This window comes from Protomyctophum parallelum (assembly GCF_964188405.1).
Source record: "Protomyctophum parallelum genome assembly, chromosome: 22".
Taxonomy (NCBI): Eukaryota; Metazoa; Chordata; class Actinopteri; order Myctophiformes; family Myctophidae; genus Protomyctophum; species Protomyctophum parallelum.
In genome coordinates, this window is record NC_139714.1 from 36,758,457 (window position 1) to 36,776,318 (window position 17,862).

Below are 17,862 nucleotides of genomic sequence, written 5' to 3' on the forward strand. Positions count from 1 at the left end.
TTACGTGTTCCAAGAATAACCTCCAGTATGTGTGTGTGTGCTCGTGCGTGACTATGTGTGTGTGTGTGTGTGCTCGTGCATGACTATGTGTGTGTGTGTGTGTGTGTGTGCCCGTGCGTGACTATGTGTGTGTGTGTGTGTGTGTGTGCGCTCGTGCGTGACTGTGTGTGTGTGTGTGTGTGTGCTCGTGCGTGACTATGTGTGTGTGTGTGTGTGTGTGCGCTCGTGCGTGACTATGTGTGTGTGTGTGTGTGCGCTCGTGCGTGACTGTGTGTGTGTGTATAAATGATGATCATTCCACAGTAGGAGTGACAATATACAGTAGAACTCCTGATCACAACAACCCACCGTCTGTCGGTCTGCCTGTCTGTCTGTCTGTCTGTCTGTCTATCTGCCTGTCTGTCTGTCTGTCTGTCTGCCTCTCTGTCTGTCTGTCTGTCTGCCTCTCTGTCTGTCTGTCTGTCATCCCACCGTCTGTCGGTCTGCCTGTCTGTCTGTCATCCCACTGTCTGTCTGTCTGTCTGTCTGTGTCTGTCTGTCTGTCTGTCTGTCTGTCTGTCTATCTGCCTGTCTGTCTGTCTGTCATCCCACCGTCTGTCGGTCTGCCTGTTTAGTCCCTTCCTAACATTTTAGTCTAGTTTTTATTTGTTGACGAAATTGTCGACATATTTAGTCTTAGTTTTAGTCATCATCATAGCATAGTTTTTATTTAGTTTCCATTTAGTTTTCGTCAGTGGAAAAAGGTAGTCAACGAACATCTTTCGTCTTAGTTTTAGTCGACGAAAACAACACTGGTCGTGGCACTCGGTCACGGGTGGATCGACCCCGCCCCCAGATGTAGACCAATGGGGCGGGGCCTCTGCTCTCAGGGTCTCACCTATTAAGCTTAACCCATTACCTATTCAGGGCCTCACCTATTAAGCTTAACCCATTACCTATTCAGGGCCTCACCTATTAAGCTTAACCCATTACCTATTCAGGGCCTCACCTATTAAGCTTAACCCATTACCTATTCAGGGCCTCACCTATTAAGCTTAACCCATTACCTATTCAGGGCCTCACCTATTAAGCTTAACCCATTACCTATTCAGGGTCTCACCTATTAAGCTTAACCCATTACCTATTCAGGGCCTCACCTATTAAGCTTAACCCATTACCTATTCAGGGCCTCACCTATTAAGCTTAACCCATTACCTATTCAGGGCCTCACCTATTAAGCTTAACCCATTAAAGCCACATTCAGTAGATCTGGAAAGGAGGTTCATTATTACCACGTGATTTTTAGTAACCATTGATAGAAATATCTGACCGTTACAAATGTAGGCCAGGCCGTGTGCGTGGACACGCATGTGCACACGCACGTGCACGCGTGGGCACGCACACACCTGCACACACTATGCACTCACATTGGCCATATTATGCACTTTATGCTCCTCTCGTTTCTGCAATGATGAGGGTTTAGGCACAACCACGTTTTCCAACCACCTTACTTTAATGAGGAGCCTTTAGGCACAACCACGTTTTCCAACCACCTTACTGTAATGAGGAGCCTTTAGGCACAACCACGTTTTCCAACCACCTTACTTTAATGAGGAGCCTTTAGGCTCAACCACGTTTTACAACCACCTTACTTTAATGAGGAGCCTTTAGGCTCAACCACGTTTTACAACCACCTTACTTTAATGAGGAGCCTTTAGGCTCAACCACGTTTTACAACCACCTTACTTTAATGAGGAGCCTTTAGGCTCAACCACGTTTTACAACCACCTTACTTTAATGAGGAGCCTTTAGGCTCAACCACGTTTTACAACCGCCTTACTGTAATGAGCCTTTAGGCTCAACCACGTTTTACAACCACCTTACTTTAATGAGGAGCCTTTAGGCTCAACCACGTTTTACAACCACCTTACTGTAATGAGGAGCCTTTAGGCTCAACCACGTTTTACAACCACCTTACTTTAATGAGCCTTTAGGCTCAACCACGTTTTACAACCACCTTACTGTAATGAGGAGCCTTTAGACACAACCACGTTTTACAACCACCTTACTTTAATGAGGAGCCTTTAGACACAACCACGTTTTACAACCACCTTACTTTAATGATGAGCCTTTAGGCACAACCACGTTTTACAACCACCTTACTTTAATGAGGAGCCTTTAGACACAACCACGTTTTACAACCACCTTACTGTAATGAGGAGCCTTTAGGCTCAACCACGTTTTCCAACCACCTTACTTTAATGATGAGCCTTTAGGCACAACCACGTTTTACAACCACCTTACTTTAATGAGGAGCCTTTAGGCTCAACCACGTTTTACAACCACCTTACTTTAATGAGGAGCCTTTAGGCTCAACCACGTTTTACAACCACCTTACTGTAATGATGAGCCTTTAGGCACAACCACGTTTTACAACCACCTTACTTTAATGAGGAGCCTTTAGGCACAACCACGTTTTACAACCACCTTACTTTAATGAGGAGCCTTTAGGCTCAACCACGTTTTCCAACCACCTTACTTTAATGAGCCTTTAGGCACAACCACGTTTTACAACCACCTTACTTTAATGAGGAGCCTTTAGGCTCAACCACGTTTTACAACCACCTTACTTTAATGAGGAGCCTTTAGGCTCAACCACGTTTTACAACCACCTTACTTTAATGAGGAGCCTTTAGGCTCAACCACGTTTTACAACCACCTTACTTTAATGAGGAGCCTTTAGGCTCAACCACGTTTTACAACCACCTTACTTTAATGAGGAGCCTTTAGGCTCAACCACGTTTTACAACCACCTTACTGTAATGAGGAGCCTTTAGGCACAACCACGTTTTACAACCACCTTACTTTAATGAGGAGCCTTTAGGCTCAACCACGTTTTACAACCACCTTACTGTAATGAGGAGCCTTTAGGCTCAACCACGTTTTCCAACCACCTTACTGTAATGAGGAGCCTTTAGGCACAACCACGTTTTCCAACCACCTCACTTTAATGAGGAGCCTTTAGGCACAACCACGTTTTACAACCACCTTACTGTAATGAGGAGCCTTTAGGCACAACCACGTTTTCCAACCACCTCACTTTAATGAGGAGCCTTTAGGCACAACCACGTTTTTCAACCACCTTACTGTAATGAGGAGCCTTTAGGCTCAACCACGTTTTTCAACCACCTCACTTTAATGATGAGCCTTTAGGCACAACCACGTTTTTCAACCACCTCACTTTAATGAGGAGCCTTTAGGCACAACCACGTTTTCCAACCACCTCACTTTAATGATGAGCCTTTAGGCACAACCACGTTTTTCAACCACCTCACTTTAATGAGGAGCCTTTAGGCACAACCACGTTTTACAACCACCTTACTGTAATGAGGAGCCTTTAGGCACAACCACGTTTTCCAACCACCTTACTGTAATGAGGAGCCTTTAGGCTCAACCACGTTTTCCAACCACCTTACTTTAATGATGAGCCTTTAGGCACAACCACGTTTTCCAACCACCTTACTTTAATGAGGAGCCTTTAGGCTCAACCACGTTTTTCAACCACCTTACTTTAATGAGGAGCCTTTAGGCTCAACCACGTTTTACAACCACCTTACTTTAATGAGGAGCCTTTAGGCTCAACCACGTTTTCCAACCACCTTACTGTAATGAGGAGCCTTTAGGCTCAACCACGTTTTCCAACCACCTTACTTTAATGAGCCTTTAGGCTCAACCACGTTTTACAACCACCTTACTTTAATGAGGAGCCTTTAGGCTCAACCACGTTTTCCAACCACCTTACTTTAATGAGGAGCCTTTAGGCTCAACCACGTTTTACAACCACCTTACTTAATGAGCCTTTAGGCTCAACCACGTTTTACAACCACCTTACTTTAATGAGGAGCCTTTAGGCTCAACCACGTTTTACAACCACCTTACTTAATGAGCCTTTAGGCTCAACCACGTTTTTCACCCACCTTACTTTAATGAGCCTTTAGGCTCAACCACGTTTTACAACCACCTTACTTTAATGAGGAGCCTTTAGGCACAACCACGTTTTACAACCACCTTACTGTAATGAGGAGCCTTTAGGCTCAACCACGTTTTACAACCACCTTACTGTAATGAGGAGCCTTTAGGCACAACCACGTTTTACAACCACCTTACTGTAATGAGGAGCCTTTAGGCTCAACCACGTTTTACAACCACCTTACTTTAATGAGCCTTTAGGCTCAACCACGTTTTACAACCACCTTACTGTAATGAGGAGCCTTTAGGCACAACCACGTTTTACAACCACCTTACTTTAATGATGAGCCTTTAGACACAACCACGTTTTCCAACCACCTTACTTTAATGAGGAGCCTTTAGGCACAACCACGTTTTTCACCCACCTTACTTTAATGAGGAGCCTTTAGGCTCAACCACGTTTTACAACCACCTTACTGTAATGAGGAGCCTTTAGACACAACCACGTTTTACAACCACCTTACTGTAATGAGGAGCCTTTAGGCACAACCACGTTTTTCACCCACCTTACTTTAATGAGGAGCCTTTAGGCTCAACCACGTTTTCCAACCACCTTACTTTAATGATGAGCCTTTAGACACAACCACGTTTTACAACCACCTTATTTTAATGAGCCTTTAGGCTCAACCACGTTTTACAACCACCTTACTTTAATGAGGAGCCTTTAGGCTCAACCACGTTTTACAACCACCTTACTGTAATGAGGAGCCTTTAGGCTCAACCACGTTTTACAACCACCTTACTGTAATGAGGAGCCTTTAGGCTCAACCACGTTTTACAACCACCTTACTTTAATGATGAGCCTTTAGACACAACCACGTTTTACAACCACCTTACTTTAATGAGCCTTTAGGCACAACCACGTTTTACAACCACCTTACTGTAATGAGGAGCCTTTAGGCTCAACCACGTTTTACAACCACCTTACTGTAATGAGGAGCCTTTAGGCACAACCACGTTTTACAACCACCTTACTGTAATGAGGAGCCTTTAGGCACAACCACGTTTTACAACCACCTTACTGTAATGAGGAGCCTTTAGGCTCAACCACGTTTTACAACCACCTTACTTTAATGATGAGCCTTTAGGCTCAACCACGTTTTACAACCACCTTACTGTAATGAGCCTTTAGGCTCAACCACGTTTTACAACCACCTTGCGTTAATGTGACAATAAAGATTGATTCGGATTCTGAAAAAAAGACCTGAAAATAATATGCATTTACAGGAAGTTGTATGAATTTGTTTATTTTTTTTAAACTGGCACAAACTGGCATAACCAAACTGGCATAACAGTTATTTATTTTCAAACGTTCAACACGTGATCAACCATTTAGTTTCTAAATGGGAATTCAAAAGAAAAGAGACACTGGACTGCATGTAGAAAATTAAACCTTTACAAAAACATAATAATAATAATAACCATATGTCAGAAAATATATCCTTTAAATCGTTTTAACGAGAAAATAAACACAAAACAAAGAATAAAACTTCTCTGTTACGATAATCAATACACTCATACACCAATCATCAGCAAGTCGTCCATTTCTTCCTGGAGAGCGGCAGCTTTTTCCCTGAGCAGCATCTATAAAACACAGAGAGAAGTCAGCTTAACATTCACCACATCTATAAAACACAGAGAAGTCAGCTTAACATTCATCACATCTATAAAACACAGAGAAGTCAGCTTAACATTCACCACATCTATAAAACACAGAAGTCAGCTTAACATTCACCACATCTATAAAACACAGAAGTCAGCTTAACATTCACCACATCTATAAAACACAGAGAAGTCAGCTTAACATTCACCACATCTATAAAACACACAGAAGTCAGCTTAACATTCACCACATCTATAAAACACAGAGAAGTCAGCTTAACATTCATCACATCTATAAAACACAGAGAAGTCAGCTTAACATTCACCACATCTATAAAACACAGAGAAGTCAGCTTAACATTCATCACATCTATAAAACACAGAGAAGTCAGCTTAACATTCACCACATCTATAAAACACAGAGAAGTCAGCTTAACATTCATCACATCTATAAAACACAGAGAAGTCAGCTTAACATTCACCACATCTATAAAACACAGAGAAGTCAGCTTAACATTCACCACATCTATAAAACACAGAGAGAAGTCAGCTTAACATTCACCACATCTATAAAACACAGAGAAGTCAGCTTAACATTCACCACATCTATAAAACACAGAAGTCAGCTTAACATTCACCACATCTATAAAACACAGAAGTCAGCTTAACATTCATCACATCTATAAAACACAGAGAAGTCAGCTTAACATTCACCACATCTATAAAACACAGAGAAGTCAGCTTAACATTCACCACATCTATAAAACACAGAGAGAAGTCAGCTTAACATTCATCACATCTATAAAACACAGAGAAGTCAGCTTAACATTCACCACATCTATAAAACACAGAAGTCAGCTTAACATTCACCACATCTATAAAACACAGAGAAGTCAGCTTAACATTCATCATATCTATAAAACACAGAGAAGTCAGCTTAACATTCACCACATCTATAAAACACAGAGAAGTCAGCTTAACATTCACCACATCTATAAAACACAGAGAGAAGTCAGCTTAACATTCACCACATCTATAAAACACAGAGAAGTCAGCTTAACATTCACCACATCTATAAAACACAGAAGTCAGCTTAACATTCACCACATCTATAAAACACAGAGAAGTCAGCTTAACATTCACCACATCTATAAAACACAGAGAAGTCAGCTTAACATTCACCACATCTATAAAACACAGAGAAGTCAGCTTAACATTCATCACGTCTATAAAACACAGAGAAGTCAGCTTAACATTCATCACATCTATAAATCACACAGAAGTCAGCTTAACATTCACCACATCTATAAAACACAGAGAAGTCAGCTTAACATTCACCACATCTATAAAACACAGAGAAGTCAGCTTAACATTCACCACATCTATAAAACACAGAGAAGTCAGCTTAACATTCACCACATCTATAAAACACAGAGAAGTCAGCTTAACATTCATCACATCTATAAAACACAGAAGTCATCTTAACATTCACCACATCTATAAAACACACAGAAGTCAGCTTAACATTCATCACATCTATACAACACAGAAGTCAGCTTAACATTCACCACATCTATAAAACAGAGAAGTCAGCTTAACATTCACCACTTCTATAAAACACAGAGAAGTCAGCTTAACATTCATCACATCTATAAAACACAGAGAGAAGTCAGCTTAACATTCATCATATCTATAAAACACAGAGAAGTCAGCTTAACATTCACCACATCTATAAAACACAGAGAAGTCAGCTTAACATTCACCACATCTATAAAACACAGAAGTCAGCTTAACATTCACCACATCTATAAAACACAGAGAAGTCAGCTTAACATTCATCATATCTATAAAACACAGAGAAGTCAGCTTAACATTCACCACATCTATAAAACACAGAAGTCAGCTTAACATTCATCACATCTATAAAACACAGAGAAGTCAGCTTAACATTCATCATATCTATAAAACACAGAGAAGTCAGCTTAACATTCACCACATCTATAAAACACAGAGAAGTCAGCTTAACATTCACCACATCTATAAAACACAGAGAAGTCAGCTTAACATTCACCACATCTATAAAACACAGAGAAGTCAGCTTAACATTCACCACATCTATAAAACACAGAGAAGTCAGCTTAACATTCACCACATCTATAAAACACAGATAAGTCAGCTTAACATTCACCACATCTATAAAACACAGAGAAGTCAGCTTAACATTCACCACATCTATAAAACACAGAGAAGTCAGCTTAACATTCACCACATCTATAAAACACAGAGAAGTCAGCTTAACATTCACCACATCTATAAAACACAGAGAAGTCAGCTTAACATTCACCACATCTATAAAACACAGAGAAGTCAGCTTAACATTCACCACATCTATAAAACACAGAGAAGTCAGCTTAACATTCACCACATCTATAAAACACAGAGAAGTCAGCTTAACATTCATCACATCTATAAAACACAGAGAAGTCAGCTTAACATTCACCATATCTATAAAACACAGAGAAGTCAGCTTAACATTCATCACATCTATAAAACACAGAGAAGTCAGCTTAACATTCACCACATCTATAAAACACAGAGAGAAGTCAGCTTAACATTCACCACATCTATAAAACACAGAGAAGTCAGCTTAACATTCATTATATCTATAAAACACAGAGAAGTCAGCTTAACATTCACCACATCTATAAAACACAGAGAAGTCAGCTTAACATTCACCACATCTATAAAACACAGAGAAGTCAGCTTAACATTCACCACATCTATAAAACACAGAGAAGTCAGCTTAACATTCACCACATCTATAAAACACAGAGAAGTCAGCTTAACATTCATCACATCTATAAAACACAGAGAAGTCAGCTTAACATTCATCACATCTATACGACACAGAGAAGTCAGCTTAACATTCATCACATCTATAAAACACAGAGAAGTCAGCTTAACATTCATCACATCTATAAAACACAGAGAAGTCAGCTTAACATTCACCACATCTATAAAACACAGAGAAGTCAGCTTAACATTCATCACATCTATAAAACACACAGAAGTCAGCTTAACATTCACCACATCTATAAAACACAGAGAGAAGTCAGCTTAACATTCACCACTTCTATAAAACACAGATAAATCAGATTCTAAGGACAGATATACTCATCATATAAATTAATAAGGGCCTTTCTCGGCCCCCACCCTTCTCCCACTGTTTATATTGTGTTTAGTTTCCAAGATGGCCGCAGCGCCAGGAGGGCTCCACTCACCTTAGCAGAAGTTTTTTAACCCATTTGGGGCGGGAGGGAACCCCTTTTGGTGTTAGCATTACGTTATACTTTAGCTATTGACCACATCTATAAAACACAGAGAAGTCAGTTTAACATTCACAACCACTGACATAGAAACATAGATTTTTTTCAGAACACTGTCAGGATGTAGAAGACACTTTTAGAATCTGATCTCAGGTCAGAATGGGTTAAGCAGAGAGCTGGTCCACTCACCTTAGCAGAGGCTACGATCTGTCTGGCCTGCTTCAGGAAGAGGTTCTGGACGCTGGCGCTCAGGGAGGAAGGGTCAGCATTGGCCAGAAGGGACAGCGTCTTGAAGCCAGCGTTGTAGAGCTGCTTGGCTCTGGACTGAGAACACCACACAGAACATATGTAGTATCAATATTATATCCATATCAGGATATTAGACTGGATATTGTCTGTGATTTGGGATATTGTACTGATATTGTGAGATATGGCATTAAAGTGTGAAATATAAATATTGGATCGGCAGAATACTCAAAATCAAATGATCGGATTCGGATCAGGAGAGAGAGAAAAAAGAAAATGTGATTGGGACATCCCTCCCACCCGGCGCACCTCCACCAGGGGAACCACAGTAGTTCACCTGAACCAGGGCGACCGCAGTAGTTCACCTCCACCAGGGGGACCACAGTAACTCACCTGCACCAGGGGGACCACAGTAGTTCACCTGAACCAGGGCGACCACAGTAGTTCACCTCCACCATGGGGACCACAGTAACTCACCTCCATCAGGGGGACCACAGTAGTTAAACTCCACCATGGGGACCACGGTAGCTCACCTGCACCAGGGGGACCACAGTAGCTCACCTGCATGACTCCGGCCACCTGCACCAGGGGGACCACAGTAGCTCACCTGCATGACTCCGTTCACCTCCATCAGTGGGATCAGCTCAGACTGGACACAGTAGGTCAGACGGCGTGTCAGCTCGCTGAGGAGAGCTTTGTACGGCCAGAACTCCTCCAACTCCTGATGCGTGCACGCACACACACACACACACACACACACACACACACACACACACACAATAAGTCAATCTCAACAATGTGAACTCCGACGGTGGGTTTCATGTTAACCGTGTATTTTTGTGTCGGGAAGCGTTGTGTTAAGTTTCGTTTTCATGTGTTTCATGCTGAAAATATCCAATTATCTCACTCTAAGCCCCTCCTCCACCCTAAGCCCCTCCTCCACCCTAAGCCCCTCCTCCAAACAAGCCCCAATTGTCTTCATTCAGACCGCGGCCATCCTAGCTAGGTGCTACCTAGGTGCCACTTCCCACAGACAGAATTAAATAATGTCAAAATCACCAACATTGCAGCTGTACGGAAAGCTTGAATTATCCTCTATCAGTAATGTGTTTGTTTAACCCACTCTGACCGGGCACCATTTTGGTGTCAGCATCATGTTATGCTTTAGCTATTGAAAAATAGCAGATCTACAAGCTCATATCGCGCCACTGAGTGGCGCGATACGAGCTTGTAGGTCTGCTATTTTTTGAAAAATCGAAGAACGACTGACATTTTTAGAATCTGATCTCAGGTCAGAATGGGTCAATCAGACCAGTGTGTGTCCAGTGGAAACCTCGTATGAATCTGATCTCAGGTCAGAATGGGTTCATCAGACCAGTGTGTGTCCAGTGGAAACCTCGTACGAATCTGATCTCAGGTCAGAATGGGTTAATAAAAAAACTAAATCCACCGTAGACATGTTATGAGCTACTCCCTGTCAAGAAATTCCGTGCAGATTATTATTTTTCGTGTCAGAGTGTGGAAGCGCTCGTTATCAGTAAAGCGACCTCCTGCTGCCTCCTGCATTCTGTGCACATTCAAAACATGATGAACCCATTCTGACCTGAGATCAGATTCTAAAAATGTCAGTCGCTCTTCGATTTTTCAAAAAATAGCAGACCTACAAGCTCGTATCGCGCCACTCGGTGGCGCGATATGAGCTTGTAGATCTGCTATTTTTAAATAGCTAAAGCATAACATAATGCTAACACCAAAGTGGGTGCCCGGTCAGAATGGGTTAACGGGTCACTGTATTTTGCCCGTAAACCTCAAGTTTAGCGGCATATACAGTTAATATACGGTAATATACAGGTGTGATGGTACAATTCGGGAGTTCACCGGAGTTTGTTGGAAAGTTTCCTGTAATATACACATCCGTATTCCATGCTTTTTGCGCAGTGTGGTACGCATGGGCTGTCGAGTGATACTCAACGAGCGCTTCCAAAGTCTGACACAAAGAAATATCATGCCAGGAATTGCTTGACAGAAAGTAGCTCATAACATGTCTACAGTGGATTTTTACATTGGATTCTACATTGCAGATAGAAAGAGGATAATTCAAGCTTTCCCTACAGCTGCAATGTTGGTGAGTTTGACGATATTTAATACAATTAGAAAGGACTTTTCTGTGTGGATGAATGGGCTGTCTGTGGGAAGTTGCTCCTAGATAGCACCTTGCCGGCAAGATGGCTGCTGTCTCAATAAAGACAATTGACTAAGACCAAGATGCATTAGCCCCCCCCCCCCAATAGCACCCCAGTCACATTTCTCGGGAGCCGTCGCTGGGAAATCGTGTCCTACGAACGGGGCGGCGGTGGCTCAGGGGTAGAGTGCCTGGATGGTAACCGTAAGGTTGCCAGTTCGAACCCCAGAGTTACTGTCGAAGTGTCCTTGAGCAAGACACTGAACCCCTAATTGCTCCCGATGTGCTAGTTGGTGCCTTGCATGGTTTCCGCTGCCATCGGTGTATGAATGTGTGTGTGAATGGGTGAATGTAATGCACAATCTCTGTAAAGCGCCTTGGATAAAGGCGCTATATAAATGCACCATTTACCATTTACCATTTACGAACACAATAACTGCGAAAACAGGAGGAAACAGGAAGCAGGTTACCTCGGTGAAGTGCAGCACACAGGAGCAGAATGCCGATGCGGAGCTGAGGAGGTTCTGGAGGAACCCTCGGCCCAGCTGGAACCTCTCGGCCACGCTCCACAGGTCTGGGGGGTCCCTGAGCAGGGCGAACAGGACCAGGGCCAGGTAGAGACGATGGGCCACGTCCATGTTCACACTCTGAGAAACAAGGGTCTTTATTAGACCATGTTTACACTCTGAGAAACAAGGGTCTCTGTTAGAACATGTTTACACTCTGAGAAACAAGGGTCTCTGTTAGACCACCTCCATGTTTACACTCTGAGAAACAAGGGTCTCTATTAGACCATGTTTACACTCTGAGAAACAAGGGTCTCTATTAGACCATGTTTACACTCTGAGAAACAAGGGTCTCTATTAGACCATGTTTACACTCTGAGAAACAAGGGTCTCTATTAGACCATGTTTACACTCTGAGAAACAAGGGTCTCTGTTAGACCACCTCCATGTTCACACTCTGAGAAACAAGGGTCTCTGTTAGACCATGTTTACACTCTGAGAAACAAGGGTCTCTATTAGACCATGTTCACACTCTGAGAAACAAGGGTCTCTATTAGACCACCTCCATGTTCACACTCTGAGAAACAAGGGTCTCTGTTAGACCATGTTTACACTCTGAGAAACAAGGGTCTCTATTAGACCATGTTCACACTCTGAGAAACAAGGGTCTTTGTTAGACCACCTCCATGTTCACACTCTGAGAAACAAGGGTCTCTGTTAGACCACCTCCATGTTTACACTCTGAGAAACAAGGGTCTCTATTAGACCATGTTTACACTCTGAGAAACAAGGGTCTCTATTAGACCATGTTTACACTCTGAGAAACAAGGGTCTCTATTAGACCACCTCCATGTTTACACTCTGAGAAACAAGGGTCTCTGTTAGACCATGTTTACACTCTGAGAAACAAGGGTCTCTATTAGACCACCTCCATGTTCACACTCTGAGAAACAAGGGTCTCTGTTAGACCATGTTTACACTCTGAGAAACAAGGGTCTCTATTAGACCATGTTCACACTCTGAGAAACAAGGGTCTCTATTAGACCACCTCCATGTTCACACTCTGAGAAACAAGGGTCTTTATTAGACCATGTTTACACTCTGAGAAACAAGGGTCTTTATTAGACCATGTTTACACTGAGAAACAAGGGTCTCTATTAGACCACCTCCATGTTCACACTCTGAGAAACAAGGGTCTCTATTAGACCACCTCCATGTTCACACTCTGAGAAACAAGGGTCTCTATTAGACCATGTTTACACTCTGAGAAACAAGGGTCTCTATTAGACCACCTCCATGTTCACACTCTGAGAAACAAGGGTCTCTGTTAGACCACCTCCATGTTCACACTCTGAGAAACAAGGGTCTTTATTAGACCACCTCCATGTTCACACTCTGAGAAACAAGGGTCTTTATTAGACCACCTCCATGTTTACACTCTGAGAAACAAGGGTCTCTATTAGACCACCTCCATGTTCACACTCTGAGAAACAAGGGTCTCTGTTAGACCACCTCTATGTTCACACTCTGAGAAACAAGGGTCTCTATTAGACCACCTCCATGTTCACACTCTGAGAAACAAGGGTCTCTATTAGACCATGTTTACACTCTGAGAAACAAGGGTCTTTATTAGACCATGTTTACACTCTGAGAAACACAGAAAAAAAAGAAATGTCTTCTGTCAAAGACCCCAACAATTGCGGCGGCGGCGGTGGCTCAGGGGTAGAGTGCCTGGATCGAACCCGGGCTTCCCCAGAGTTACTGTCGAAGTGTCCTTGAGCAAGACACTGAACCCCTAATTGCTCCCGATGTACTAGTTGGTGCCTTGCATGGTTTCCGCTGCCATCGGTGTATGAATGGGTGAATGTAATGCACAATCTCTGTAAAGCGCCTTGGATAAAGGCGCTATATAAATGCACCATTTACCATTTACCAATTATATGTAATTGGCCGCCGACCCCCATCTGTAAATATGTTGTTCCAGGCAGCCTACACACGTGCGTGCACGCGTGTGTGTGCGTGTGTGTGTGTGTGTGTGTGCGTGCACACCTTCTTGATGGTCTGTCCAGCAGCTTTCCTGGTGATCAAACTCTCAGGAACTCCAACCGCAGCACACATCCTCTGCTCTGCTGCCGACAGCATGGTGAACTGGAAATATAGTTATAAATATATCAAACACATCCTCTGTTCTGCTGCCGACAGCATGGTGAACTGGAAATATAGTTATAAATATATCAAACACATCCTCTGTTCTGCTGCCGACAGCATGGTGAACTGGAAATATAGTTATAAATATATCAAACACATCCTCTGTTCTGCTGGCGACAGCATGGTGAACTGGAAATATAGTTATACATATATATATAAACACATCCACTGCTCTGCTGCCGACAGCATGGTGAACTGGAAATATAGTTATAAATATATATCAAACACATCCTCTGTTCTGCTGACGACAGCATGGTGAACTGGAAATATAGTTATAAATACATATAAACCACGCCCCATAGCGCACCATAAAAGGCTTCAAACATGACTCAGCAGACAGCAGTTTGAGATCCATCTGTCAAAAAAAGAAAAAGGGCTTTGCAGCCGCAGAGTATAATAGCGGCTTCACAAATTACAATAAAAATGATTGCTGGAAAGAAATCACAGCCGCGGTCACTGCTATGAATATAGCCCGCACTCTATTAATTTAATAATTCTACACATGTAGGAGCAGGACAGTTAGGGCTTTTATGTTATGTCGTTTTTGCACCATTGTATATTACCACTGTAGGCTACTATATATGTACAAACTGACATCAATCCATCAAAGAGAGAGGGGGGCATGGGCCCTCGACACTGTCGGTTTGCGCGATAGGTAAGTAAGTCGCTCTGGATTAAGAGCGTCTGCTAAATGCCTAAATTGTAAATTGTAAATTGTAAATAGGTGAATAATTATAGGCCTATACCTCGTAGGCCTGGGATCCTCTTGTCTGAATAAATTATAATCCAGTGAGTTTATCCAGTGAGTTAAACTATTCTATGTGTGGCATCCATGTGATCAATATCAATATACATTATTATAAATTCTGTCTGTCTGTCCGTCATGTTTGTGAACAAGCGCGAGTGGAGGTGAGCTGGCTTAAAACTATGATATGACTGGCCGACTTTCAAACACGCTGATGCCATTCATTAGGCTAATGTGGTCTTCTATTTTTTATATAGGGCTAATTAGCCCTATTGATTTTCAAATGTGAATCGGATCGGCAGCACGCTGCTGTCTGCCGACCTCCATCTCAAAATATGTTGTTCCAGGGACCCCTCCAGAAGCAAAGATTTGAGTTAAAAAACATTCCCTCTGAAAGAATATATATTCAAAGATTTGCGCCACATAAAAAAAAAATAGCAGACCTATAAGCTTGTAGATCTGCTATTTTTCAATAGCTAAAGCATAACATAATGCTTAAAACACCAAAAGGGGTTCCCGTCCAAGAATGGGATGAACATATCAAACACATCCTCATCGTCATCCATCCCATCCTTGGAGAGTGCTCGTATGTCCAGAGTTATAAGGCGTAGAAAATCCTACTTTGAGCGGAAGGAAGTCTATGGGGCCATGTGCAAAGATCCTGGTGCTGGAGGTGACGGAGGCATTGCTTAGCAACCGAACCTGCTGATTTTCGGCCTAACCGCTTCTTATGGTGTAAAGGGGGAGGTACCTAGCAGATAACGTCCCATAGCTGGGGGGTATGAATATGTTCGTACCTAGCAGATAACGTCCCATAGCTGGAGGTTACAAATATGTTGGCACTCAGCAAAAAAAGTGTTAAGTACTCCATCCAGTCAGGCTAGCAGTGAGAGTGAGACAGGTACCTGTCTTAAGTACTCCATCCAGTCAGGCTAGCAGTGAGAGTGAGACAGGTACCTGTCTTAAGTACTCCATCCAGTCAGGCTAGGAGTGAGAGTGAGACAGGTACCTGTCTTAAGTACTCCATCCAGTCAGGCTAGGAGTGAGAGTGAGACAGGTACCTGTCTTAAGTACTCCATCCAGTCAGGCTAGCAGTGAGAGTGAGACAGGTACCTGTCTTAAGTACTCCATCCAGTCAGGCTAGCAGTGAGAGTGAGACAGGTACCTGTCTTAAGTACTCCATCCAGTCAGGCTAGCAGTGAGAGTGAGACAGGTACCTGTCTTAAGTACTCCATCCAGTCAGGCTAGGAGTGAGAGTGAGACAGGTACCTGTCTTAAGTACTCCATCCAGTCAGGCTAGGAGTGAGAGTGAGACAGGTACCTGTCTTAAGTACTCCATCCAGTCAGGCTAGCAGTGAGAGTGAGACAGGTACCTGTCTTAAGTACACCATCCAGTCAGGCTAGGAGTGAGAGTGAGACAGGTACCTGTCTTAAGTACTCCATCCAGTCAGGCTAGGAGTGAGAGTGAGACAGGTACCTGTCTTAAGTACTCCATCCAGTCAGGCTAGGAGTGAGAGTGAGACAGGTACCTGTCTTAAGTACACCATCCAGTCAGGCTAGGAGTGAGAGTGAGACAGGTACCTGTCTTAAGTACTCCATCCAGTCAGGCTAGGAGTGAGAGTGAGACAGGTACCTGTCTTAAGTACTCCATCCAGTCAGGCTTGAGGTGAGACAGGTACCTGTCTTAAGTACTCCATCCAGTCAGGCTAGCAGTGAGAGTGAGACAGGTACCTGTCTTAAGTACTCCATCCAGTCAGGCTTGAGGTGAGAGTGAGACAGGTACCTGTCTTAAGTACTCCATCCAGTCAGGCTAACAGTGAGAGTGAGACAGGTACCTGTCTTAAGTACTCCATCCAGTCAGGCTAGGAGTGAGAGTGAGACAGGTACCTGTCTTAAGTACTCCATCCAGTCAGGCTTGAGGTGAGACAGGTCATACGGGGTCACGAGGTACAGCAGGTGCAGGAAACTGTCCAGCAACAAACCCTCCAGACCCACAGACAGGTCCCTGTAGAGCAGCGCGCAGACAGACAGGTCCACGGAGCCTACAGACAGACAGACAGACAGGTGTTTAGACAGGTCCACGGCAGGGGGGCAGTCAGACAGATATTTAACCAGGGGGGCAGTCAGACAGATATTTAACCAGGGGGGCAGTCAGACAGATATTTAACCAGGGGGGGCAGTCAGACAGATATTTAACCAGGGGGGCAGTCAGACAGATATTTAACCAGGGGGGCAGTCAGACAGATATTTAACCAGGGGGGCAGTCAGACAGATATTTAACCAGGGGGGCAGTCAGACAGATATTTAACCAGGGGGGCAGTCAGACAGATATTTAACCAGGGGGGCAGTCAGACAGATATTTAACCAGGGGGGCAGTCAGACAGATATTTAACCAGGGGGGGCAGTCAGACAGATATTTAACCAGGGGGGCAGTCAGACAGATATTTAACCAGGGGGGCAGTCAGACAGATATTTAACCAGGGGGGCAGTCAGACAGATATTTAACCAGGGGGGCAGTCAGACAGATATTTAACCAGGGGGGCAGTCAGACAGATATTTAACCAGGGGGGCAGTCAGACAGATATTTAACCAGGGGGGCAGTCAGACAGATATTTAACCAGGGGGGCAGTCAGACAGATATTTAACCAGGGGGGGCAGTCAGACAGATATTTAACCAGGGGGGCAGTCAGACAGATATTTAACCAGGGGGGCAGTCAGACAGATATTTAACCAGGGGGGCAGTCAGACAGATATTTAACCAGGGGGGCAGTCAGACAGATATTTAACCAGGGGGGCAGTCAGACAGATATTTTGTGAAGCCACTATAAGGAAATCGGGATTTCCTGAAAGTTCATATAATGGCCTGTTGTGGCGCTGTCTGTCATTGGACCCAGAAAAACCCATAGCCCCATAGAAGTCCATGTATTTGGGCCCAACTTCACCTAGACTGTATTACCTTAATAAACATGGTCATGAATACTTTCTGCTTCCAGTCACTAGTTTAAAGTCTCATTTCTAATGTCATAATATTCTTTTTGG

General features: G+C 43.3%; 1 protein-coding gene across 2 annotated transcripts in view; it reads right to left on the minus strand.

Annotated features, from left to right (window-relative positions):
• Nucleotides 1-5,303: 5,303 nt before the first annotated feature.
• helq (helicase, POLQ like) overlaps nucleotides 5,304-17,862 on the minus strand; it is a 41,122-nt gene continuing 28,563 nt past the window's right edge. The window contains exons 16-22 of one of the 2 annotated variants that reach the window (XM_083757753.1): nucleotides 16,711-16,865; nucleotides 13,920-14,018; nucleotides 11,835-12,011; nucleotides 9,808-9,903; nucleotides 9,744-9,761; nucleotides 9,126-9,260; nucleotides 5,304-5,592 (exon numbers count right to left, since the gene is read on the minus strand). In XM_083757753.1, coding sequence (XP_083613879.1) covers nucleotides 5,524-5,592; nucleotides 9,126-9,260; nucleotides 9,744-9,761; nucleotides 9,808-9,903; nucleotides 11,835-12,011; nucleotides 13,920-14,018; nucleotides 16,711-16,865 — 749 coding nt within the window. In that variant the 3' untranslated portion in view covers nucleotides 5,304-5,523. Of the gene's footprint in view, nucleotides 5,593-9,125; nucleotides 9,261-9,743; nucleotides 9,762-9,789; nucleotides 9,904-11,834; nucleotides 12,012-13,919; nucleotides 14,019-16,710; nucleotides 16,866-17,862 lie in introns of both variants that reach the window. The other variant, XM_083757752.1, reaches the window with a different exon arrangement.